Source organism: Penicillium crustosum (genome assembly GCF_028827405.1).
Source record: "Penicillium crustosum strain IBT 35664 chromosome Unknown utg000001l_segment0_segment0, whole genome shotgun sequence".
Taxonomy (NCBI): Eukaryota; Fungi; Ascomycota; class Eurotiomycetes; order Eurotiales; family Aspergillaceae; genus Penicillium; species Penicillium crustosum.
The window spans coordinates 4,723,415-4,744,913 of NW_026623122.1; the positions used below are offsets into that span (position 1 = coordinate 4,723,415).

General features: G+C 49.7%; 10 protein-coding genes across 10 annotated transcripts; 4 read left to right on the top strand and 6 right to left on the bottom strand.

Moving 5' to 3' along the window:
* Positions 1 to 95: 95 nt before the first annotated feature.
* N7487_001757 (uncharacterized protein) lies at positions 96 to 890 on the bottom strand (the record flags this gene model as incomplete). The annotated part of the gene is made up of 1 exon (XM_056869505.1): positions 96 to 890. The coding sequence occupies one exon, from the start codon at positions 888 to 890 to the stop codon at positions 96 to 98; it is 795 nt and encodes a 264-aa protein (XP_056734289.1).
* An 894-nt stretch (positions 891 to 1,784) lies between these two features.
* On the bottom strand, positions 1,785 to 3,454 carry N7487_001758 (glycoside hydrolase family 125 protein; the record flags this gene model as incomplete). The annotated part of the gene is made up of 2 exons (XM_056869506.1): positions 1,785 to 3,261; positions 3,327 to 3,454. The coding sequence occupies 2 exons, from the start codon at positions 3,452 to 3,454 to the stop codon at positions 1,785 to 1,787; spliced, it is 1,605 nt and encodes a 534-aa protein (XP_056734290.1).
* A 397-nt stretch (positions 3,455 to 3,851) lies between these two features.
* Positions 3,852 to 5,617, bottom strand: N7487_001759 (uncharacterized protein; the record flags this gene model as incomplete). The annotated part of the gene is made up of 9 exons (XM_056869507.1): positions 3,852 to 3,994; positions 4,051 to 4,224; positions 4,280 to 4,429; positions 4,489 to 4,498; positions 4,560 to 4,865; positions 4,922 to 5,100; positions 5,155 to 5,396; positions 5,462 to 5,517; positions 5,567 to 5,617. The coding sequence occupies 9 exons, from the start codon at positions 5,615 to 5,617 to the stop codon at positions 3,852 to 3,854; spliced, it is 1,311 nt and encodes a 436-aa protein (XP_056734291.1).
* Positions 5,618 to 5,816: 199 nt separating this feature from the next.
* rad18 (E3 ubiquitin-protein ligase RAD18) lies at positions 5,817 to 7,236 on the top strand (the record flags this gene model as incomplete). Its single annotated transcript, XM_056869508.1, has 3 exons — positions 5,817 to 6,348; positions 6,399 to 6,528; positions 6,587 to 7,236. 3 exons carry the CDS (start codon positions 5,817 to 5,819, stop codon positions 7,143 to 7,145), a joined length of 1,221 nt encoding a protein of 406 aa, XP_056734292.1. The 3' UTR covers positions 7,146 to 7,236.
* An 8-nt stretch (positions 7,237 to 7,244) lies between these two features.
* On the bottom strand, positions 7,245 to 8,916 carry N7487_001761 (putative vacuolar sorting protein SNF7 family protein; the record flags this gene model as incomplete). Its single annotated transcript, XM_056869509.1, has 4 exons — positions 7,245 to 7,943; positions 8,003 to 8,425; positions 8,486 to 8,780; positions 8,867 to 8,916. The coding sequence occupies 4 exons, from the start codon at positions 8,914 to 8,916 to the stop codon at positions 7,245 to 7,247; spliced, it is 1,467 nt and encodes a 488-aa protein (XP_056734293.1).
* A 664-nt stretch (positions 8,917 to 9,580) lies between these two features.
* On the bottom strand, positions 9,581 to 11,864 carry N7487_001762 (TRAPP III-specific subunit 85 family protein; the record flags this gene model as incomplete). Its single annotated transcript, XM_056869510.1, has 3 exons — positions 9,581 to 10,743; positions 10,801 to 11,467; positions 11,490 to 11,864. The coding sequence occupies 3 exons, from the start codon at positions 11,862 to 11,864 to the stop codon at positions 9,581 to 9,583; spliced, it is 2,205 nt and encodes a 734-aa protein (XP_056734294.1).
* Positions 11,865 to 12,431: 567 nt separating this feature from the next.
* N7487_001763 (tRNA adenylyltransferase) lies at positions 12,432 to 14,234 on the top strand (the record flags this gene model as incomplete). Its single annotated transcript, XM_056869511.1, has 3 exons — positions 12,432 to 13,320; positions 13,387 to 13,944; positions 13,996 to 14,234. The coding sequence occupies 3 exons, from the start codon at positions 12,432 to 12,434 to the stop codon at positions 14,232 to 14,234; spliced, it is 1,686 nt and encodes a 561-aa protein (XP_056734295.1).
* A 113-nt stretch (positions 14,235 to 14,347) lies between these two features.
* Positions 14,348 to 16,159, top strand: N7487_001764 (Tti2 family protein; the record flags this gene model as incomplete). Its single annotated transcript, XM_056869512.1, has 3 exons — positions 14,348 to 14,503; positions 14,560 to 14,746; positions 14,796 to 16,159. The coding sequence occupies 3 exons, from the start codon at positions 14,348 to 14,350 to the stop codon at positions 16,157 to 16,159; spliced, it is 1,707 nt and encodes a 568-aa protein (XP_056734296.1).
* A 214-nt stretch (positions 16,160 to 16,373) lies between these two features.
* Positions 16,374 to 19,396, bottom strand: N7487_001765 (phosphatidylinositol-3,5-bisphosphate 5-phosphatase; the record flags this gene model as incomplete). The annotated part of the gene is made up of 2 exons (XM_056869513.1): positions 16,374 to 16,748; positions 16,814 to 19,396. 2 exons carry the CDS (start codon positions 19,394 to 19,396, stop codon positions 16,374 to 16,376), a joined length of 2,958 nt encoding a protein of 985 aa, XP_056734297.1.
* Positions 19,397 to 20,153: 757 nt separating this feature from the next.
* On the top strand, positions 20,154 to 21,208 carry N7487_001766 (ankyrin repeat domain-containing protein; the record flags this gene model as incomplete). The annotated part of the gene is made up of 2 exons (XM_056869514.1): positions 20,154 to 20,305; positions 20,359 to 21,208. 2 exons carry the CDS (start codon positions 20,154 to 20,156, stop codon positions 21,206 to 21,208), a joined length of 1,002 nt encoding a protein of 333 aa, XP_056734298.1.
* Between the last annotated feature and the right edge of the window lie 291 nt (positions 21,209 to 21,499).

Here is a 21,499-nt window from a genome sequence, read left to right on the forward strand (position 1 = left end):
GCCGAAACCCTTCAAATGAAATTGGTACTGTTTTGCAGAAAGTATTTCGAACTCCACTGACCTGTTCCCCGTGGGAGGAAGTGGGATATTCCCTTCTACTTCATAGAGTAGACCGCCGAATGCACCACAGCGGCAACCCCAAACAGACATAAACACATCTTTCCATGCAGTTCCAGACACCAGAGCAACCTTGCCACCCCAACCATCTGCACCGCCTCCTGTACTCGTAGCGGTCCTCCATCAACTGCAAAGATCTCCCCCACCCGTCTGCCCCGCCGCTGCTCTCTCGGCATAAACACCAGCGTTTCGCAGGTTGGCGGCAAAAGACTCGCCTGGACCAGGATTAACACTATGTAAGAGGGAAAGAGCAGAAACAGCTGGGCAAAAAGCATGAGCCCGGCTATCAGGATGTCAGATCCCACAATGTACGATAGTCCGACAATCACGACTTCCTCTTCCGGTGCAGTCAGGTCGCTGTCGAATAGAGCCGGCACATGCATCATCACCGTTTCGGCTACCGCATAAAACAAAGCAGGGATCACTAGGACCTTCCAACGTTGCCGGTCACGTGCGGGCACGAGGTGTAGCTGGTCGCGTGGAAGGATGGTGCGTGCAGTCCAGAAGAAATGGGTCTCAGCTAGCAGGACTGATGCAATGATATACGCGACCGGACTGGGAAGTAGGATGCTTGATATTTTTGCTACCGAGGAGTGTATCGCCCAGTAGGTACAGGCGGAACCGATGCCATTCAGGAGAAGACGGAGGCCACCTCTGCGGTAGGTGGCGGTAATGGTTTGGAGTAGTTGGCGGCTGGAGGGAGCTGGCTTCTTGTCCCCGTGGTCAGAAGAATTGGTCTGCTTCCCCACAGTTTCAATGATCAAGATAGACATTAAGACGTGGCCAATAATATATCGGATCTGAGGCCCATTAGCCCCTGCAAGAGGGAACAGGGATTTATGAGTGGCTTACTAGGATATCAAGGATAACCGATAGAGCAATCGGTACTAATAGTAAAAGATTATTGGATTGGGTAGGCTCTTTTTGTATGAGTCCATGGACTCGCGCAAGGATTCGGCCATCTCTCGTGGAATGGATGAAGATATTGAACAGTTGGTGAAAGAGGGTTAGCAGAAAGTGAGATGACATTTTAGGTAGTGTGAAAAAGTTAAAGTTCGCTTTCTTTGGGAAGGTTAGGCATATTATATTCCCTATGGATGAGAATCAAGCTAACGCTAAGCTAATGCTTATGGTGGCATTAAGCCCCTTAGCCCCGGGTCATTGCTGTAAGAGTCATGGATGTAGCAGGCAATCAAAACCCCAAACGGGTAGATTGCCAGATCATCTAGGCAAAAGCGAAAAGCCTCGATATGATACGATACAGAACTTGATTTAGGAGAAGTAGTTCCATGATGAGGCAGACCCTCTTTGGTGGGATGATCGGATCTCATCGGATCCTCATCTAGGCCCTGGTCCGAGACATGCTTAAGCCACATCCCGCATAGGCACCAACATGCCAAGTGGTCTCGTTGGTGCATAAAAAAAAATCTATATCTCATCGAGCACCATAAGATTGGTCATTAAATCTATTCTTGTCACGACTGAGCATCTTGTCACGACTGAGCAAAGCGTCGAACCTGGAATGGTAAGGAATCGAAAAAAGCCTGGCAGACTCCAGAATTCATGCAATGAATAATGATAAAATATATAAGGACAGGATCAAGGTCCACGGGTATTTTCAAGAACAACCAAAGAAGCCCAAGCCACAAGCAGACATTCTGTCAACCCTATTCCAGAGTATAAGGCTTTGCATCAATACCAAAGATTAAATGAGGTCTCTCAGCCGCAATCTTCAGAACAGTCTGCGCGAAGACCGAGTTCGCCCACGAGAACCAAGGACGGGTGTAGTCTTTGATATTGGTAACATTGATAGATTCATGGACAAGCCCAAGCAAGCTGGAGTTACGGACAAGGTTGAGGTTTCCAATGATCTCGGCGTCGTCGTCTGAGGTCATGGCTTGGACAAGTAGAGACATTGGCCAGGCGTTCTCAAGACCGATATGGGGGCCACCAATACCGTGGAACTGTGGACCAACCAGGTAGTACGGGTTGGAAGCCTTATTGGTGATCATTTTGCGTGTATTCTGGTAGACGGGGTCTGATTTGTCCATAAAGCCGAGGTAAGGCAATGAGAGCAGTGAAGGAATGTTGGCATCGTCCATGAGAATACGTGACCCGTACCCGTCGACTTCGAAGGCGTAGACATCTCCATATTTGGGGTGTTGAACAATTCCGTGATCCCGAACTGCCTTGGCTAGCTTGGTGCCGCGTTCCTGCAGGTCTGCAACAAGACTTGCAGGCCCACCAGCGGCCTTGATGACTTTCGCTGTCTTTTGGAGCTGTACAGACATCATAGCGTTGGGTGGAATGAAGAAGCCTAGAATTGTAGCATCATCACTAGGCCGGAACGCGCTGCGAATGAGGCCGGTCTCGCTGTTTAGCGGGTTGCCTACACCAGCTAGGTTGAGGGTCTCAGTGCCAATGGTAGTCTCTCGCTGGAACGTGTACTGATTTCGGACAAATTGGCCCTGAGTATTGAAGGTGGACTCAGACTCCGCGTCAATGGTGTTCAACACAGTTTCCAACGCTTTATACCAGCGATCAGTCAAAAACTCAATCGAACCAGTATTCTCATGGAACTCAGTGCCTAGCTGTAGGAAATGGGCCAGAGAGTCCAGTTCATACTTGCACTCGAACACAAAAGACTCGTCATAGGCAGGATGCACAGTATCCTTTTGGGTGCTAGCTTCCGGCTTGATACCGCTGAGGGCCGGTGGCTGGAAAGCATTGCAGTAGGGTGACTGAATGACGAACTCGGACTGGGTGTTAATGGCACCTAGGATCAGCGAGTACAGACTCTTGTCCTTGGCAGCCAGTTTCTGATAATTTGTGAGCTGATTTGTTGAGTCACGGAGCCACTCGGCGTTGATATCGCCTGTCACAACGAAGGTCTGCACGCCGGTCCATTGCGCGCCATCCCGCCTAGCATTGGTGCCAGATGATGTGGTTCCATTCGTATGCCACCGAATTGTAGTGTCTAGGGTGTTCGGAAATGCATTTCGAAATAGCTGGGCCAGATCTTTATCGACTAGACGCGAGGTGATATCTTCAATGACTTTCTCCACGGCGGGCGATGAGAATGTCCGACATGGTTCCGCGGGGCGCTGAAAGGGAAGATTCAAGGGACCACCACTATAGGGAGCGCTGTGATATTGAAATTCTTATTTAGCAGGTACTCAGTACACCTCTATGGGATTGGGGACACTCACTGTGGTGTTGATGCATAGGAGGTGTAGTCTGGGCAGGCGCGTCGCAAGATGGCTGGGTCGTCGCTATCTGGGAGGGCGCTGGCCTGAAGGCTCAGCAGAGCGACTGCAAGCACAGCATGAAGAGTCATAGCGCAGGTGTCACGTAGGAAGAAAGTGAGGGACAGACTTGTCCTGTTACAGGGAAGAAGGCTGGGGTAAATAAGAGGGGATGTATGTCGATCCCAACCGGATAGGGATACATTCCACTGCACGAATACAATTTCTCCGTGGCTTTTCACAAGTACATTTTGGAGCTATACAGTCTTGTATAGGAACTGTAAGGCAGTTACCTCGGAGGAATACAAAGTACACGGTGAAATCGAGGTGACATCGGTCCAGGCACGATGACACTCTTCCCCACATAAAGTGCGGAGAAGATCGACATCGCGGAATTTCCTTTTTTGGGGTTGATATACTTCACATGTATGCTTTGGTATTAGATATCTATGCTTTTAGGCATTCATTGGACACCTCAATAATGCTACATCACTTCTTCCCAAAGAAAGACATGATATTACCCTGCCCCGCAGCTTTGCCAGCCTTCGCCTTTGGAACATTAACTGCGGGCTTCTTCTTAGGCACCGGCTCATCCTCGGAGAAAGATTCCCACGTCGCCTCTTCCCGGGTAACTGTAAGAGATTAGTATACCTCGTCAAACGAAGGGGCCTCGGCGGGATGCACAAACCTAAGTATCCTTCTTCGTCCTTGACCGTCTTCTTCTTCATGACTTGACGCTTGCCTCGCCGCCGCCCGCCTTGCACAGTCACTTCTTCTTTAAGTTCAGTTGGCTTAGGCGGTGGCAGTTGCTCAACAGGCGTGGGCTCCCGTGGCTCCTCATCGGCATCGGGCATTTCTTCGTCTGGATCTATGTCAGTTGGTTCTTTTCAGGTTGGTAGTTGAGGGCCAGGGCATACCGTCAGCCTCGTCATCATCATCATCATCCATCATTTTCTTGAGCCGTTCCTCTCGCTCTTTCCTGTTTGCGCGGTTTTCTGCTGCTGCTTTAGCGGTGCTATCAGGGAACAGTTCTTCCGCCTCTTCTTCAGATGCATCATCAAGCACAACTAAAACACGTTAGCTAATGTATCAAAGCCCATTGGAGTTCACTAACCATCTTCTGTACTTGGTGCGGCCTGCAGTCAAGGTTAGTGAAACAAGATCAATAATAAATGCTGCCCGAGTAAGTGCACGAACCGGTTCTGCTGGAGCTGATGCCTTTGTCTTCGGCTTCGCCTTGGCGAAAGAGCTGAAAAGATTGCCTTTTTGCTTGGTTGTCGCTGCTTTACCTGAAGGCTTTGAGGACGCCTGGGAGTTGGCAGCAGAGGATGGCTCAGGCTTCGGTTCATCGGGCTTGGTAGCTTCCGTCTTCACTGAGGATGTTTCTTTCTGTAGCGGCCGTTTAGCGGGCACCGTCGACTCAGTCGAAGGCTTCAATGCCTTGGCAGCGGGCGGCTTCACAGCTGGAGCTGCAGGTGGGGATGGGCGCGCGCCAGTCCTCCGCTGAAAAGTATAAAAATTAGATCAAGATAGACCTGTCGAAGTAATGAATGGCCTACCTTGACATTGCGATTTTGTATCATACCCCATTGCTTCCCACACTCCAATGGATCCTCCTGCCCATGTGTACTCGCAATCTCCCGATTGGCATCGACCAACACATTCAAATCAGGTAAAGCTGTAGGCTGGAGACTGTAGACATGGATTGTAGATATCGACTGGAAGGTTGCTTTCGCATCTGCTCGACTCGTTCAGTAATCAGTCCATCGCCGAGACCCACGAATATGCGTACCTTCCAGGTCTTCCTCGCGTGCCAACACGATGGAGGTAGTGCGAATCGAGTCCGAGGCTGCATCTTGGTTCGGCATTGAACTGGGTAAGTAAGGGCTACTCTGCATCATCTCATCTTCATCGCCCGCATGGCCGTTTGTAGGGGCTGACTCGGGCACTTTCTGGATGCCGGAGATGACGTAGGTTGCGTGAACGGTTTGTGGCTTCTTCGCGTTCTCATTGCGGTGGAATTCGAACAGGATCCTATCCAATGGAGTGTCAGTTTCGATTCCATATCTAATTTATGCTGCTGCGAGCGCAAAACATACTGTTTGGCCCGGTTGGCGTGCACTTTGAGCGCCCGGCTCAATAAGCGGTAGGTGACCTAATTCTGGTAAGCTCCTACTTGTATGAACAACACGAGAAAATCATACAGGGCGCCGCTCATTGAGAACATTCTCAGCCAGATACAACTTCGAGTCCATGGTTGCTGTTGAAGTGCAAGTTGCTCCGACGCGTGCTCAACCACTTAACGCGTATCAGTCAGCGGGTCTTGGCATTTGCGGTCTCTTGCTCAGGCGGCTCTCCACTCACGTTCTCCTCTTCGTTAGCTATCGCCGGGCGAGTCCGGTTGGAATTTCTACAGAAAAGAGCTCTCGAACTCAGGGGTTTGGTATCGATTAAATGGATCAGTCGTTCGAGCTCGCCGACTCCACCGATTGGTTGGAAACGCCACTTTCACTACTCGCGCCGTTCGAATCCTCATTACGATGTCAGGTCTGCAAAGACTTCTTCGATAACCCCGTTATTACTTCCTGCAGCCACACATTCTGCTCGCTATGTATCCGCCGTTGCCTCAGCACAGAAGGCAAGTGCCCGGCGTGTCGAAGCTCTGATCAGGAGCTCAAACTACGTCGCAATTGGGCAGTACAGGAACTCGTCGACGCGTTCAAATTGGCACGACCTGGTGTACTCGACCTTGCGAGACGGGAAAATTTGCGCCTTGCCAAGGGGGAAGACGAAATAGAGAAGCCGACCCGAAAGAAGCGCAAGGTCAATCAAGTGGAAGAGGAGGCTCAGGTCCCAGAAACAAGTTCGCAAGGCCGACGGACTCGCTCTCAAAGATCCACAAATAGCTCGACAGAAGACCAAACTGTTCCTCAGATCGTGCCTGAGGTCATCGAGGATAGTCAAGACGATGAAGAATATATGCCTGGTATGACACTTTTATCACACGGATACTAGACCCGTCTAATCGTCTCACAGAAGATGGATTGGTTTCTTGCCCAATATGCTTTCGCAAGATGAAGGAAGAGGCGGTGTTTCCACACCTGAACGTACACCAACAGGAAGAAGAAGCGCCTAAGAAAACCCCTACAAACCCAGCATCTTTCGGGTATGTTAATTCTATTGCATGGGTCTAAAACATGGTGCTAACTGGACAATAATTACAGGTCATTAAAAGCCATATCCCAAAGAGGCCTCACCATCCCCACCAAACAGCCTGAGCGGCTTCCCGCTATAAACTACTCCATATTAAAGGATAATGCATTGCGAAAGAAGCTCCGAGATCTCGGAATCCCGGACTGGGGACAAAAACAGCTGCTGCAGAGACGTCACACAGAGTGGATGAACTTGTGGAATGCAAATTGCGACTCAAAAAACCCCAAGTCTAAGCGGATATTGCTCCAGGAACTGGACGTTTGGGAACGCACACAGGGTGGGCATGCCACGGCCCCATCACCATTCACCACTTCCAATAATGTGATGCGCAAGGACTTCGATGCCAATGAGTGGTCAAACAACCATGATGACGATTTCAAGCGTTTAATCGCGAATGCGCGTAAAAAGAGTGCGGCCCAGTCACGATCCATTATCCCTGGGGAATCTTCGTCTTCATCTGGGCAGAGGGAACCAGAACCCCAGCAGGGTGCTGGATTACTGGTGAATGGTGCAGGCGTTGAGTTCAGCCCAGATACCGATGCCAATCATGTCATTGATCTATCTGGGTGATCTTAAAACAAGCCATATTGAACTCGAATTGGGAAGCACCCAGAAGAGCAAATTGTTCTTTCACGCAAGACAAATATCTCTCCCACAGTTCGGAGAGTCTCAGTTTGCTTGCATCGGGCGGTCCTCAACAGACATGTTAGAGAGTCTGTCAATAATGTTATCTGCCAGAGCGGACTCCGCATCTTCGGCCGCACGTGCACGGCGGGAGGCCTCATCAGAGGCTTGCTTGACACTGTCCAGTTCGGCAAGCCTGTTCTTGGTGACTTCTGCCTCTTCCTTCTCTCTCGCCTCTCTGTCGCTCTTCTCCATCGCCGCAAGCTCATCATCGATCTCTCCCTCGTCAATGACCGGACCGGCCTCGTTCATGATGCTTCCGACCTCATCCACCTTAGTCATCTCCTCCCGCAGTTCTTCAACGATATCCTCAACCCTCTCGGCACCGCCGATCTGAGTATGCAAACCGCGAAGCACACCAGTGCTTGCCTGCATTACCTGCACCATGTCCACCTGGCCAGCAGCTTGCTCGATCTTTGAATAAACCTCCTCGAGCTGCATGAGGGTGTTGAACCTCTGCTGGAGGTTGTGCTCAGCCATCTTCTTGGAACGCACGGCGGACAGCGCAGAGATGCGGTTCTTGTTTGCCAAGGCCGTCTTTGCAGACACAGTCAGCTCGGCGATCTTCGCTTCCAGGCTCGTGACCTGTTTCGACATAGTCGACACCAACGTCTTGATGGATGCAATGGTTGTGTCCTGTTGGGTGATCTCCGCTGATTCATCCGCTGATTTGAACTTGATTGTCTAGCCATCAATCAGTCAATATCTGGGTAGTCTCGCCATATTTATATCGTCCAACTTACCTTGCCGTCGTATGCAATAGCACCGCTATCGCGTGATAAATAAAGCAACAAGACATCAAAATCTGCATCTGATAATTCCGTAGCATCATTCAGTATGACCGCGAACTCTTCAACGAAGCTTTCCCTAGAGTAGATAAGGTCAAGCTTGGATGAGTTGCTGCCTGTAGCTTTCTTAACTGCTAGGTCTGCCGCTTCCTGTAGGTTCTCTACCAAGACCAACTCCTGCACCTGCACCTTCGGTGCCAAATCGCTCTCAGAACCTACAACAAAGCCTTTGAGCTGCCGAGCGCCCCAGCTCATAACATTCCAAGGATTCAAAACCCCGGGATCAATCAGCTTCCACTGACTTTTCTTTTGTAAAAGCCCAGCAGTGGTCTTGTAAACAGGCAATGGAATCATCGAATTATTGCGCACTGCCTCGTCCTATTACACCCATCAGTTAGCCCAGCAACCCTTCGACCAAAAGAAAGATAATAGACCCACAAATACAGTACCCAGAGCTACGGGTCTCCCCCACTCCGGACTCTCTAAATCCCGGAGCAGCGACTCATCCGTTCGCAGGATAAGGTGGTCTGTCTTCTTTCGTTTCACGGGTGCTGTTCCGCTCTTGGCTGATACAGTTGAGCCGGAACGTACCCGCACACCGCGTGAGGAGGTATAGCCGCGCTTTGCGGCTCGATTGAGTGCTTGTTCCCATGCTGCGACGTTAACAGCGTAGCCGTCAGGGTTTGTCTTCTTCTGCGGTGTGAAGTCGGAATAGAGAGAAGGTAAACGGTTTCTGGGAACATGAAAGTGATGGTAAGTATGATATTCTTCCTCTATTTTGGTAGGCTTTAGGGCTTCTCTTTCAGACTCGGTTCTTACCTTCGGAATGCTTCCTCGTGAGTGAGGATATATTTCAATAGTTCGCTCATGGTGCAAGGGTATGCTGAGGAGAAATGGTATGCCCCTCTCTAAGCAAGTAATAGATCAAGTTGTGCTTTTGAAAGTGGACCTCGCAGACAAAGCAAGATGGGGTCATCTGCGCATCCACTGCGGCCTCCCGACGTCGTCTACAGCTTTATCGATAAGACCCACGTGACACGTTCCAATCCTTAAATGTATTGTGATGTTGATCACTTCATACCACACTAAGTTACATACTTGAATGTCTAGTTGGTTATTAGAAGACATCGGACTCTAGGGTATTGAGATTCCGTTACTGGGTCAGCTAAACAGCATTTGAGCTCTGGCATGTCTTATTATTGGGCAAAAGAGTAGTCTGACGCGTATGCGGTATCGTTAACGTAGGACTTTGGCGATCTAATTAATCTAGCTTAATGCGGTGCAAAGGACGTTATATGTAAGATACCACTCCGATGTCTTCTTGTGTGTCTTTTTTTAAAGTATTTTTCGTCTAGGTGGTATAACGCTCTTAAGAGAGTGATGAAGAATAGCATAATTAGAATAATGAATACGATATACGAAATTATTAGAAAGGAGAAACCATACAGAGGACTTTTCTAAATTTATGTTTGATCAGGCTTGTATTCTATGGTTATATGTATGCTATCATGAGGTATTAAGGCTGTGATGAGTTCAAGCTTGTTCAAAGTCATCATTGGGTGGACTCTCAGGGTCCAGAGGCCCCTGCGTTGTGTTGAGACCTCCGGCATCCAGCTGCACAGGAGGCCCAACCAAAGACCGGCGATGATGACGCATGTCGAGCTTCTCACTGGTTTCTTCAGTGCCCGAGGGATCTTCGCTAGTAGGTTCATCTCGGGCATCGAATCCCCTCGCTTCAAGATATTCAACCTTGACAGCATGACGCAGATTCTCAACGAAGCTCTGCATCTCAGGCATGGGGAACACCCCGTCAGCCTGCAGCACGTCAGCATAGAGACGCTCTGCTTCTTCCAGACAGGCTGAAGCTAGGGTTGGTTGGCCAGCTTTGAGCCATTGATCAGCAGCAAGGGTGCTCCACATGCCGGCTTTTCGGCGACGACCACCCCATTTCGCCGCTCCAACTGGTGTCTTTGAAGCATAGCAAGCTGCTACCCTTTCGGTGTATAAGATCTGACCCAAGGGGCCTACAAGACCAAAGTCCATGACCCGCATGGCCCATTTGGCTGCACTCTCGGTGGCTGACCCGCCACGAGACTTCAGAAGTTCAACAGCTAGCGATAAAGAGCGCAGTGCATGTGTCGCATCTGAACAACGTGTAAGATAGGAGTAGCAAGCAGTCTCGAACATTTGGTCCACGCTCTCAAGCTTGATTTTGGCTGATGTGGCCAATGGATTTAGAAGCATGCTGACAGCGCACATTTCATGTGCACCAGCATGGTATTTCCAGGCTTTGTCATTGCCATAATCTGATCGAATCATGTCATATGTGGACGCAGCTAGCTTCCAATCGCGGAGCATGAACGCATAGTCCGCCATCTTCCGCAAGACAGCCTCCGGGGAGTCTGGACTATAAGAATGTTGTGTTGGATCGTAGTTCCCGCTGTTGCCACCCGACGATCCTCCAATACTTGAACGCGAACTTGAACCGAAGCCAGCCCACCGCCGAGACATCGACATAAATCTGCCACTTATACCACGCCTCCGAGATGCAACCTGGTCGTTCCAGACAGCTACTTTATTTTCCATGAATGGGATGACGGATTGCACCACGAGTTCTCGAATGAACGCCCTAATCGCAGTAGCATCGGACCCAAAGAGATATGGTGTACCATCAGTACCGAGGTCAACCAAGGCTTCTAGCAAAAGGTTAGCTTATGTCTGAGTATGTAACGGCAAAAACTTGCCTGCTTCACCTGCTCCCGACAGATGCTCTGATGGTGAGAGCCATTCGCACTGGGGAACTTGCATGCTATCATCGTCTGTCACCACACACTGGCTGCTCCGAAGTCTTAAAAGATGACAGTGCAGCCCAAAGTGCCGCTTCATCTGATCATAAAGCTTAATAGATTCCGTGATATCGTCTCGTTCCTCGTCATGAACTAGAACATAATACCGAAGATACTCCTGGTTGACCCAGTCGGGTAGTTGTTTGTCCCCAGTGGTACCATCAGCATATAGCTGCCTGAGTGTCTCCAACGGGGCTGCGTTGCGTGAACTGATGGCTATGACATTGGCTACCGGGTGGCCAAATGTCTCGTGGGGCGCTGTAGGTGCCGAACACAGCAGTTGTTGCAAGAATGACTTGGATAATGGTGTTGTTGCAGGGAGTCCCAAAACATCCTTTGTGCGTACCGATGCACCAAGCATGCCATTTAAACCGTCCAATTGCTTGGCCAATACTTCTTCCATCTGCGCCAGGGGCCCAGAGTCTCGACTAGCCGGAGCCCTACCGATCCCTTTGAAATCGGCAAGGCGTACTCCATAGTCCTCCCAGGCACGACTCGAGCCTATACTGTCCCGAATCACCACCTTTCCGGAAACTGTTTCTCCAAAGGGCCGGATCAACTCCCAGAATCCCCCCTTGAACCCCCTTGTTCCTCACCAAATCGTCGGTATCCTCGGAGGCATGAACTGCAATCGTAGGTGAGAACGACCGGATAATTGATGATCTTATATCTTCCGAGCCATCGGACCTTCCATCAAAAGGCGAACCGATTGATGACCTTGCTAACTGTGGAGTGGAAGACCTCCCAGAGCGCGAGTGCGACGAGCCAGTTCGTATTGGTAGATCGGCGATCGTGCCTGAAAGAGGCGTCGGCGAGGAGACTGACCGGGATTCTGCCAATTCTGCATCTAGAGATTGCGTAGTTTCATGCTCCCCGGGGTATCGTGATGGTGATGTGGATGCGACTCGCGCAACGCCGGGGGAGAAGGACGGCGGAGGTTTGACCGGAGCAGCATCTCCGGGCGATGTCATGGGCGGACACCTGCTGCTTTGTGCAGATTTAAAGCGAGTTTAGTTGATCGATAGGACCCATCGACTGGTAGATGAGGTCGTACAAGGTGTAATAGAGCGAGTGGGATGCGGCTTCACGGAGGTGTTGTTGGGGAGAAAGCCAAGTCGACGGATTCGGGCCGATAAGCACTGACACGGGCAACAACAAAATAGAGTGACAGAACTCGTGGGCAGGTTGGGCCACTGGGTACTAAAAACTTTGAAGGAAGTTGAGGATCGTCTTGTCAATTGTAAATGCAACACGGAGTGTACTTAGGTAGAAGCTGATTGTCGATCTCCAAGTGGTGATGCAAACCACGTGAGGGCCATGCTTATCGACAATCAAACTGACTCACTTTCTCAGAGCATCTGATCAGGCTATGTTCAATGCTGTCACGCCCTTTCGTGTGTCTATTTAAGGCTTCTGGTCTCCCTTCAGTTAAAGCTCCACTTGCCCGCACTCTAGCGAGAAGAGCTGGTCAAATACGCCCGTTTCAACAACAAGTACCCCTCCGAACTTACTCTGCATCTGTACCTTGTCGCACTTCCATGCGCAACCCCGAATCGGACCCGGACTTCCCAGAACAAGTCAGAAAGAGGCGACGAATTTCTTCCCCGACGCGGGAAGCCTCGTATGCAACCATGAGCCCCGCCATGCCTACCATCGAGCTCACTCCGCTTGAGAGCACCCTGCGAACCCTACTCCTCGATGTCGCACAATACATCACCGAGCAGAAAATGGCGGAGGGAGGCAGCGCAGCGAAGGAGCACACCGAGACTGTCTTGCGCTTCACAGGCGGGTGGGTCAGGGACAAGCTGCTCGGAGTTGAGAGCCATGATATCGACGTGGGCATCAGCAACATGACGGGATACCAGTTTGGTATGGCCCTAAAAGACTACCTGGATATCCCAGAGAACCTTGAAAAGTACAAGACAGGCCCAAATGGGGAAATGCACGATGCCATTGTGAGCCTTCACAAAATCGAGGCCAACCCGGAAAAATCAAAGCACCTCGAGACCGTTACAACCAGGATCTTCGGCCTGGATATTGATTTGGTCAATCTGCGCAAGGAAACATACACGGATGACAGTCGAAATCCGCAAATGGAGTTCGGCACCGCTGTCGAAGACGCTCTGCGGCGCGATGCAACTATCAATGCGCTTTTCTACAACCTTAACGAGTCACGGCTGGAGGATTTCACTGAGAGAGGACTGGACGACATGAAGAAAAATATTATTCGATGCCCAATGGAACCATACCAAACCTTCAAAGACGACCCACTGCGTGTGCTTCGATTGATCCGCTTTGCGAGCAGACTGGGGTACCAAATCGAGCCCGAAACCGAAGCTGCTATGCAGATTGAAGATATCCGCGAAGCATTGAAGCTCAAAATCAGTAAAGAGCGAGTGGGAGCAGAGTTGGAAAAGATGTTGCGTGGTGAGTGATTGCGCTTGCTCTTGCCCGGTACCTTACATTTCTAACCAGTCGTATCTTATATCCTAGGCCCCGACCCTCGCGGTGCATTGCAGTTCATCGATCGACTCCAACTATTTTCCACTATCTTCGCCAATCATCAGGACGAAGTGAAGGCTGATACATCAACATGGCCCCTTGCCTACAATACTCTGGCACGATTGCTGCACCCAGAGGCCGGTGATAGCGAGGAACTTAAGGCAGTTACTAAGCGCATTTGTGAGATCCTGTTCCGCGATGAAAGTACCATATACTATGCCTGGATCATTGCAACCTTTGCTCCCTGGACTTCGATCCCCGGCCGTACCGGGAAAGGGTCCAAGCCCTTGCCCCCGCGAGCGGTTGAGGTTGGCAGGGACAGCCTTCGCAGTGATAACAAGACGCTCAATGCGCTCCGCGCTGCTGCTCTGCATTACAAGGAAACAATTGCGACTAAAACTGCTCTTCTCGCGAACGAGATTAGTGGAACACCGGCAGAAATCCGGCAGCATATTGGGTTGCAAATGCGGTCGTGGAATAAGGACTGGAAGCTTTGCGTTCTCCTGGCTATCCTGCAAGAAAACATGGCGCTTCGTGACTTTGCAGAAGGTAAGATCCACCACCCCCTAACGATAACCTCACAATACTCACTATGTGTAGTGGCCCGTGAATACGATCAGTTCCTTGCGTACATTGTAGAAAAAGATTTGGAGGGCGTTTGTGAGCTCAAACCCATTGTAAACGGCGACGAAATTATGAAAAGTTTGGGTGCTAAAAAGGGACCCTGGATGTCCAAAGCAGTTAACATGGCCATGGAATGGCAACTTCTTCATCCTGATAGCACCGACAAGGAAAAGGCGCTGGAGGAGATCGCGGGTCGACGAGCAGAATTGAAGTGACGTCCAGATGAAGATCCCGATGACAAATGAAAACACCCGGACAACTTAAACTACTTGAACTCCGAATGTTTACAACTTTTTCTCTTCCATTTTAATTGTAAATATTTTCAGCAATGGATAAATTGCGCAAAGAAGCCCGTGAGGCACTCGTGCAGAGTCCTGGCAAAATGCCCATCGGTTTCTTCCCCGCCGTTGCGGCTGCGTCCAAAAGTGATTTGCATCAATTATGGCAGGACATTGCTGCTTACGATCACTCGACGCATTTGAATGTATGTTTCTATCAATTTGAATTAAGGCAAATGAACTAATCATCCAGATCTGCGAGAGCCTGGTTACAGCGACCAGTTATATCGATTACTGGGATGGGATGCTGCCAAATGACCAAGGCCCGCGACCCTTGAAACCAGCCGAAGCGAAAGCAGTAAACAACTTATTCGACTGGGCCAGTGCTGCTGCTTTGCCTTCATCGGACTTTGCAGTTGATTTTGATGAGACTGCCGAGGTTTCAGACGGTAAGTGTTTTTATCAACATATGAAGCTTTTACTAATTATGCCGCACAGATATCATCAAAGCCCAGAACGAGAGTCGGTTTAGGTCCGAGCTCGCTCTGGAGCTGATTCTAGTTTTAAACAAGCCCTTGGCGGGACTGCCAAATGGCAAACCAGAAAATGCAGCGGATATTCTTCTCGCGGGGGCATGTTTTGTCAATAAGCAAAACCCATGGGCCACATCAGACAGCTACAATGCGGCGTCGATGCTCATGAACTTGTGGGTTCAAGACACTCGTCGCGGTAATAAATTCTGGCCCGCTATCGACTTCATCCTCAAGGAGAGAATTAGACCTCTTTTTGCAAAGACAAAGAATCCCGCCATTACCAGTGCCGGCCGTAAGAACTTCCATCCTCAGACTCTCCCTCGCTTCGGTGTAAGCGATGTAGACGCATCGGCCAAGCCATGGAAGACAACAGACGTCTACGTCGGAGCTGTGCTGTCATGGATCCTCTCACAATACCAACCCGAAGACAAGACGCAATTCGAAACGCACTTCCAGCTTTTCGTGCCTACTATCCTAGCAATGGTCGACGACAACAACCTCCCATTCAAAACAAAAGGTTGTGCTCTACTCACTCAGCTACTGCAACCGATCCAAGAAAGCGGCTCGGACATCCTCCGACGGACAAACCTCACCTCCGTCTTCGAAGACGCCGTCACGCCGTGTCTTCTATCCCTACCATCCATCACACCCGAGGATAGATCCTTAGACCTCCTAGGAGCAGCATACCCAGCCATCCTCTCTACCCTGAAAACCGCCTACAAAGGCCCCACCCAATCTGAAAAGGATAAAGAAGCATACACTACCAGCCTCGCCAAAATCCTCCGATCAAACCTCATCTCCTCATTCCACCACGTCAGCTCCAGCACTCCAGCCTCGGGCTCAACCGCATCGTTCCCTCACCCCAATCTCTCAACATTCCTCTTAGAAAAGATAACAATCATCACCAACGAGCTGGGAATTCATACTACAAAGTATCTCCAAGAACTCATCCCAGTTCTCTACACAACACTATCAAACCCATTTGGAACAGCACACCCTCCACTACTGCTAGCTGCAGCTTCAGCTACGCAGGCGGTGATCAAGAACGCACACCCGCGTGTCTGGCGCTGGCGCGGGGAGATCCTGAGTGGACTGAGTTCGTGCTGGCTTCATATTTCCGAGGATAGCGGAGGCTCCGTGGCTGATCTGGCTAAGCTGAAGCGCGAATTGCAGCAGACGCTTCAGGTTTTGAAGCTTGTTTTGTTGAATCCTGTTGCTATTGCGTCTGATGGACCAGAGCCTGAACAGGTGCAGGTGAAGGAAAATGTGGAGAAGGAGTTCCAGGAGCTTGTTGAGGCTGATGCAGAGCTGAAGGGTCTGTTTGTTTGAGCATTACTGGCAATGTATGCCTGGGAGGTTACTTAGGAAAAGGATTATAACAACAATTGTGGCAATCTCAATTCAAGGAAGATATCTGATTGGTAGTAAATAGACACGATCTATAGGACCTTCGATAAAGTAATATAACATGCAATGAGGGTATCAATTTGCTGTACTGAGCGCCAAAACAGGAAAAAAAAAAAAGATACTCAAGTTCGTAGCATCATGGATCAACCCGCTGCTTGAAAAGACTCTTCCCGCGCAACCATTGGCGGTACCGTTTATATCTCTTCTTCTCATAGTCCTCACCCACGACAGTAAGACCATCCTCGGAGACATCCAGAAACTCGGCATAAGCAAGCATGTTTATCCCAGCCCTCGCCTCCAGCGCAGACTCCTCGACATTGCACTTATTCGCGTACTCCAGGAGATCGAGATTGTAGCCGTGGTCTTGCAGTGACGAAGCTGTCATTTCATCTTCGGATGTGACGACAAGCGGGACCTTGAGGGGGTGATTGATGTACCGCTCGTATTCTTCTGCCTCAGCACCGGTGACAGAGGGGCTCAGCGAGTCGCTGACTAGCTGGCCCAGGGTCCACTGGGCAATTTCCGCTTTGCTGGGGACGGAAGGGTCAGGGGGTTGATGGGTGGAATGCGGGATACATCGGGGATTTTGAAAACGGGCTCTTTGATGATGCCCGTAAGAGGGGGTTGTTTCTCGGATGACGGTGGTTGGTGGGCCCATATTTGTGCAGATTCGGGTATCGGGATCGTGCTTGATGAGGCGCGACTGCGGCTGGCGGATGGTTCTTGGATCTTGACGCTGCGCTGTGGTAGACGCTCGCGTTGGATTTGCTCTGGGGGGATGCGGGGCACGAAAGGACTGAGGTCTGGGACGGGGTGTCCTGGGCGGACAGGGGGTAGATAGCGGGATGTGGAGTTCATTTTCAAGGAGAAAACTTTAGAGAGGGAAGACAGAGCAAGTGGTCGGTAGTATTCCAGCCAGTAGTCGTCAAAATGCGAGAGGGGTTCTTTGGGATGGAATGGGAGGGGTGGGAACTCCCTGGGCTTTAGGTATTCTGGTGTGTACCAGGAGATGTAGCTGGGTTTCTTTCTATCAAGGTAGAATTTGGGATCGGTGTGGTGTAGATAATAATCGTTAGGAAGATCCCAAAGCATCGGAATGCCCTGCGCGAAGGTATAGTTTCCAAGAAAGAGATTATATGCCTCTTGGCGCTGAGCATCAAGGAAAGAGTTGTTGTAATACCGCTTGAAACTTTCCACCATGTCACGAGAGTGGCTACTCCATTGATTGATCTTGCGGTAGGTAGCCATGGTATTCACCAAATGCGATCCACCGTACTGAATAGCGATCGTGTCTCCATGGTCATGCCACATGTTCGTGAAGAGATTGACAGCGTCCGTATCATACTGTACAGTTGTATCATCTATGACGCCAAGAGCATGGAGCTGATATCCAAGTGCCCTCTTGCCAATGACAAACTGTGCAGCATTTGTTCGGTCAAGGCAATCGATGCAGTTGGTCCTTGCGACACCGTTCTGAAGCTGCAAGCCGGATTCTGCGTCATCCCCATTCTTGAAAAAGCCAATTTTGGGAATGATATCGCCTGCAATATCTTCTAATGTCTCAATGACATCTTGATCCCGGCTTTTTGCAGCACGACTCATATCCCATGCCTCATAAATGAGCTTTTTGTCCTCAGGAAGAAACTGGTTCAAATAAGTCACAGCGTTTGTGAACTCCTTGAGAAGTATTGACTCTCTCGGAGTTCGTTCGCGAGATTTTACCAGGTTCAGGACATAGACCGGAGCGCCATATCTTCGAAATAGATCATCGAAATGCAAAGCCGCAGCCGAGTAAAATGGATCCACGAGATTAAGCTCAATATCCGGTTTCGGTGACACTCCCGTGTTTTCTTGAGTCCAATGAAGAGGAATGCTCCCACGATGTTGAACATATGAAGTGTAGTGAGGGTTTGCATGAAGTCTCGGGCCAGCAGAATGGAATGATGTTGTTGTCTGCTCACATACAATCTGCTCAGTCTCCACATCGTTGGCCACGTATCCCAGGTCATTTGCGCCTCGTTTCAGAAAGCGGGCTCCAGCAAAGAATCGGGATCGACGCGCGATGATCGTGATGTAGACCACTCGTCCATAGACACTCATCTTTGACTGATCCACATATCCATGAATGATAGGTAGACACCACTCATAGGGATTCTTAAGAGCCTCAGCAGCTGGGGACAGGAGATGATGGTTCCAAATAAACATGGGATGGTAGTCATGTGAAGACGGTTGTGGATGGCCATCCCGGTGGGCCTCGCGATCCCGGCAGATATTATGCTGGAGTGTGCGAGTGATGTCGTAGGAATAGCTGAAATAGAAAGAGCGGGACAAGTCCAGATTATTCAAGATCGCAATATAGCGTGCCTCCTCCGACTGCTTCTCGGCCTTGGGATGTGAAGGTTCAGACGTGGTTAACGGGATCAGTTCAGTTTCATCGATCTGATAGACATTGTGACCACCCAGAACAGCAACCTGGCTCCTCTTGGTAACGAGTAGCATATAGTATGCGCCCGTGAATCGGATGAATCCAAGCAATGCCCATGCACTGCACTTCTGGTTCAACCCGCCAGAACTCTTGTTGCCGTCATCGATTGCATCCAGCAACTGAACCATCTCTCTTTTGTTGTATACCATGTCATCCTCGGTAATACTCAACTCACCGGAATCCGAGGTCCGATCAATTTTCAGAATCCGAAAACGAGTCTCCGCCAAATTGATTCCGACCATATAGAATCGGGTTGCGGTTTCGTATAGCGTAAATTTGTGCATACGGTTGATCCCTTCGTCCTCCGAGTCTGATGCTGATCGGTGCTTCTGCGCAAAAGTCGGCGAAGCCTCTCGCTCAAAGGAAGTTGCCACCTGCGGCTCCTCGTCTTCCCCGTCCCCTTCCACTTCCTCCTCAATCCGAGCTCCAGGCGGCGGGTTGTACGGCAACGGGAAATCCGACACGACGGAGGCGTCATCGACTATTCCAGCATCATCTGTGCGCTCTATCTGCGACGACGATCTGATGCTTGTCGTTTGGGTCGAAGTTGGTCCCCCTGTGGTTTCTTTCGCCAAATTCGGGTCTGAAGAGCACGGAATCGGGAGATGCTCATCGTGGAAAGGTGTATCCTGGGACACTAGTCCGATAAGAGAAACATCATCAAAGCTCTCCATATCTGAAGAGGTTCAAATCGACTCAAGATGCAGCTGGAAAGGCAGCATATTCAGATGATTTCAGGTCAAAGGCGATGTTTTGGAGTTCAAAGAGGGAGGTCCCCACACATGACGTCGCAGTAAATAGCGGCCAATCGGTCATCACGGCCTTGTATAAGTAACTAGGTGATCCCTTTTCATCTTGGACATTTAATCTATTTGGGCGACCCTCGTATGTGCCCTAGTACCGGTCTATACTATAAGACGATGTTTTTTTCGACTTCTGCTATGTACATATGTAGTAACTACTTAACCTAGGAGGTACCTAGGTAACTAACCTCTTACTAAGCACAGTGTGAATCCATAACTAGTTAGTTATCATCGTCTGTCATACTGGACGTGCCTCACCATTTCTGTACACATTAGCTGTTAAGTTCCGCCACGCAAGCGATTCGTCAAAGTCAGAGAGTCAGGAAATCTAACCTTCGGAACATTCTGGCAAATCTTTCAATCTTCCCCAATTCTTCCCCCTTTTCCCGAAAGGGGAGAACCAATGGAGTGATCCCGCGACTCCTCACTAGCCTGGGACCCTCGTCTTGTGAGGGTCTGTAATTTTGGTAAAAAAAATAGAAAATAAAAACAAAAATCCCAAGGGCCCTAGGGACAGTTAGTCCACTGCGGGACCCTTCCTAGTCGTACATAAAGGCAAAGCCCTACTCTTGAGACAACCCTTTCCTCTCACGACTCTCATGATCAGGCGTGAAATCATTTCAATCCGATGGGCTTATCGAATCTTCCGACAGAATTAGTACAAGCCATTGCGGAGCTTTTGAGCAAAAAAGATGTTTTGGTGTTCGCTCAGCTGAATCGCCAATTTTTCGATATCTTAATTGACTACCTTTACGCTCGCAATGCAAAGAAATCCAATGGGTCAGCCTTGTTATGGGCAGCAGGCAAAGGCTATGAGTCAACCGCCCGACAAGCCCTCGCCAATGGAGCCAAGCCCTCAGCAACGAACCGCAAGGGCGACACTTCTCTCCACCTAGCCACAAACGCAGGAAATCTAAGCATGGCTCGATTCTACTAAATGCCGGAGTGGATGTCAATCAGCAGAACAAATATTTGGAAACCCCGCTCAGTGCACCGGCCAGAGATGGCAACGAAGAGCTGGTAAAACTACTTCTTGATCAACTAGGGATCGACCCTGATGTGTTGGGCCGTTCCCGAATTCGCCCCCCAAGGCTCTGGCGACAAACTCCATTATTATATGCTGCGATAAATGGTCATGTTGACATCTTGAGGCTTCTTCTTGCCACAAACCGGGTAAATGTCGAGTCGAAGGATGTGCGTGGCTGGACGCCGCTGGCATACGCGGCAGCGCATGGACAGGCTAAAGTGATGAAAGTTTTAATCAAGGTGCGAGCGATCCGGTTCGGATCTAGAGCACAATGGGATGAGACACCATTGATGCTAGCTGTGATGAATGGTCACGAGGCTGTGACCAGGATTCTCATCGAACAGGAATCTGTCAAAGACGATATTAAATGGAGCTACGGATCTACAGCTCTTTGGTTTGCGGTTTTGCACGGTCACTTAAATATTGTCAAGCTGCTCTTGGACAAAGGGTGCAATCCTCATCTCACCTGCGACATCGGCAATACACCGCTGTGGCTAGCCATCGACCGCGGGCAGGAAGAGATTGTGAAATGGATGCAGCAGTCAAAGCACCAGCCACACGTTCCGCTCAATCCCGCAGAACGGAGGAAACAAATGATAGCGAATTTAAATGCTCTAGAGATATTCAAAATGGACAGTCGACGGCGTCCTGAGTGATACTACTTCCAACTATCCTAGCGGAGTTGCTTCCCTATTGAGTCTCTTACGGCCTCGATACAACTGGTCTAGCTTGTTACAGGGTATGATTACATCGAAACTTTATCTTCCTTGTCATAGTTCCCTCAATATTCCATATTTTGTAATATACCTAAGTAACTAGTATATTGTCAGTTACCAGAAACTCCCCTAAAGACAAACTACATGTATTTTTTGTACTCCGTAATAAGTACTCTATACTATATATTAACTACTGTTAATTCGGAGTATACAGGGCTTAGTGATAACTTG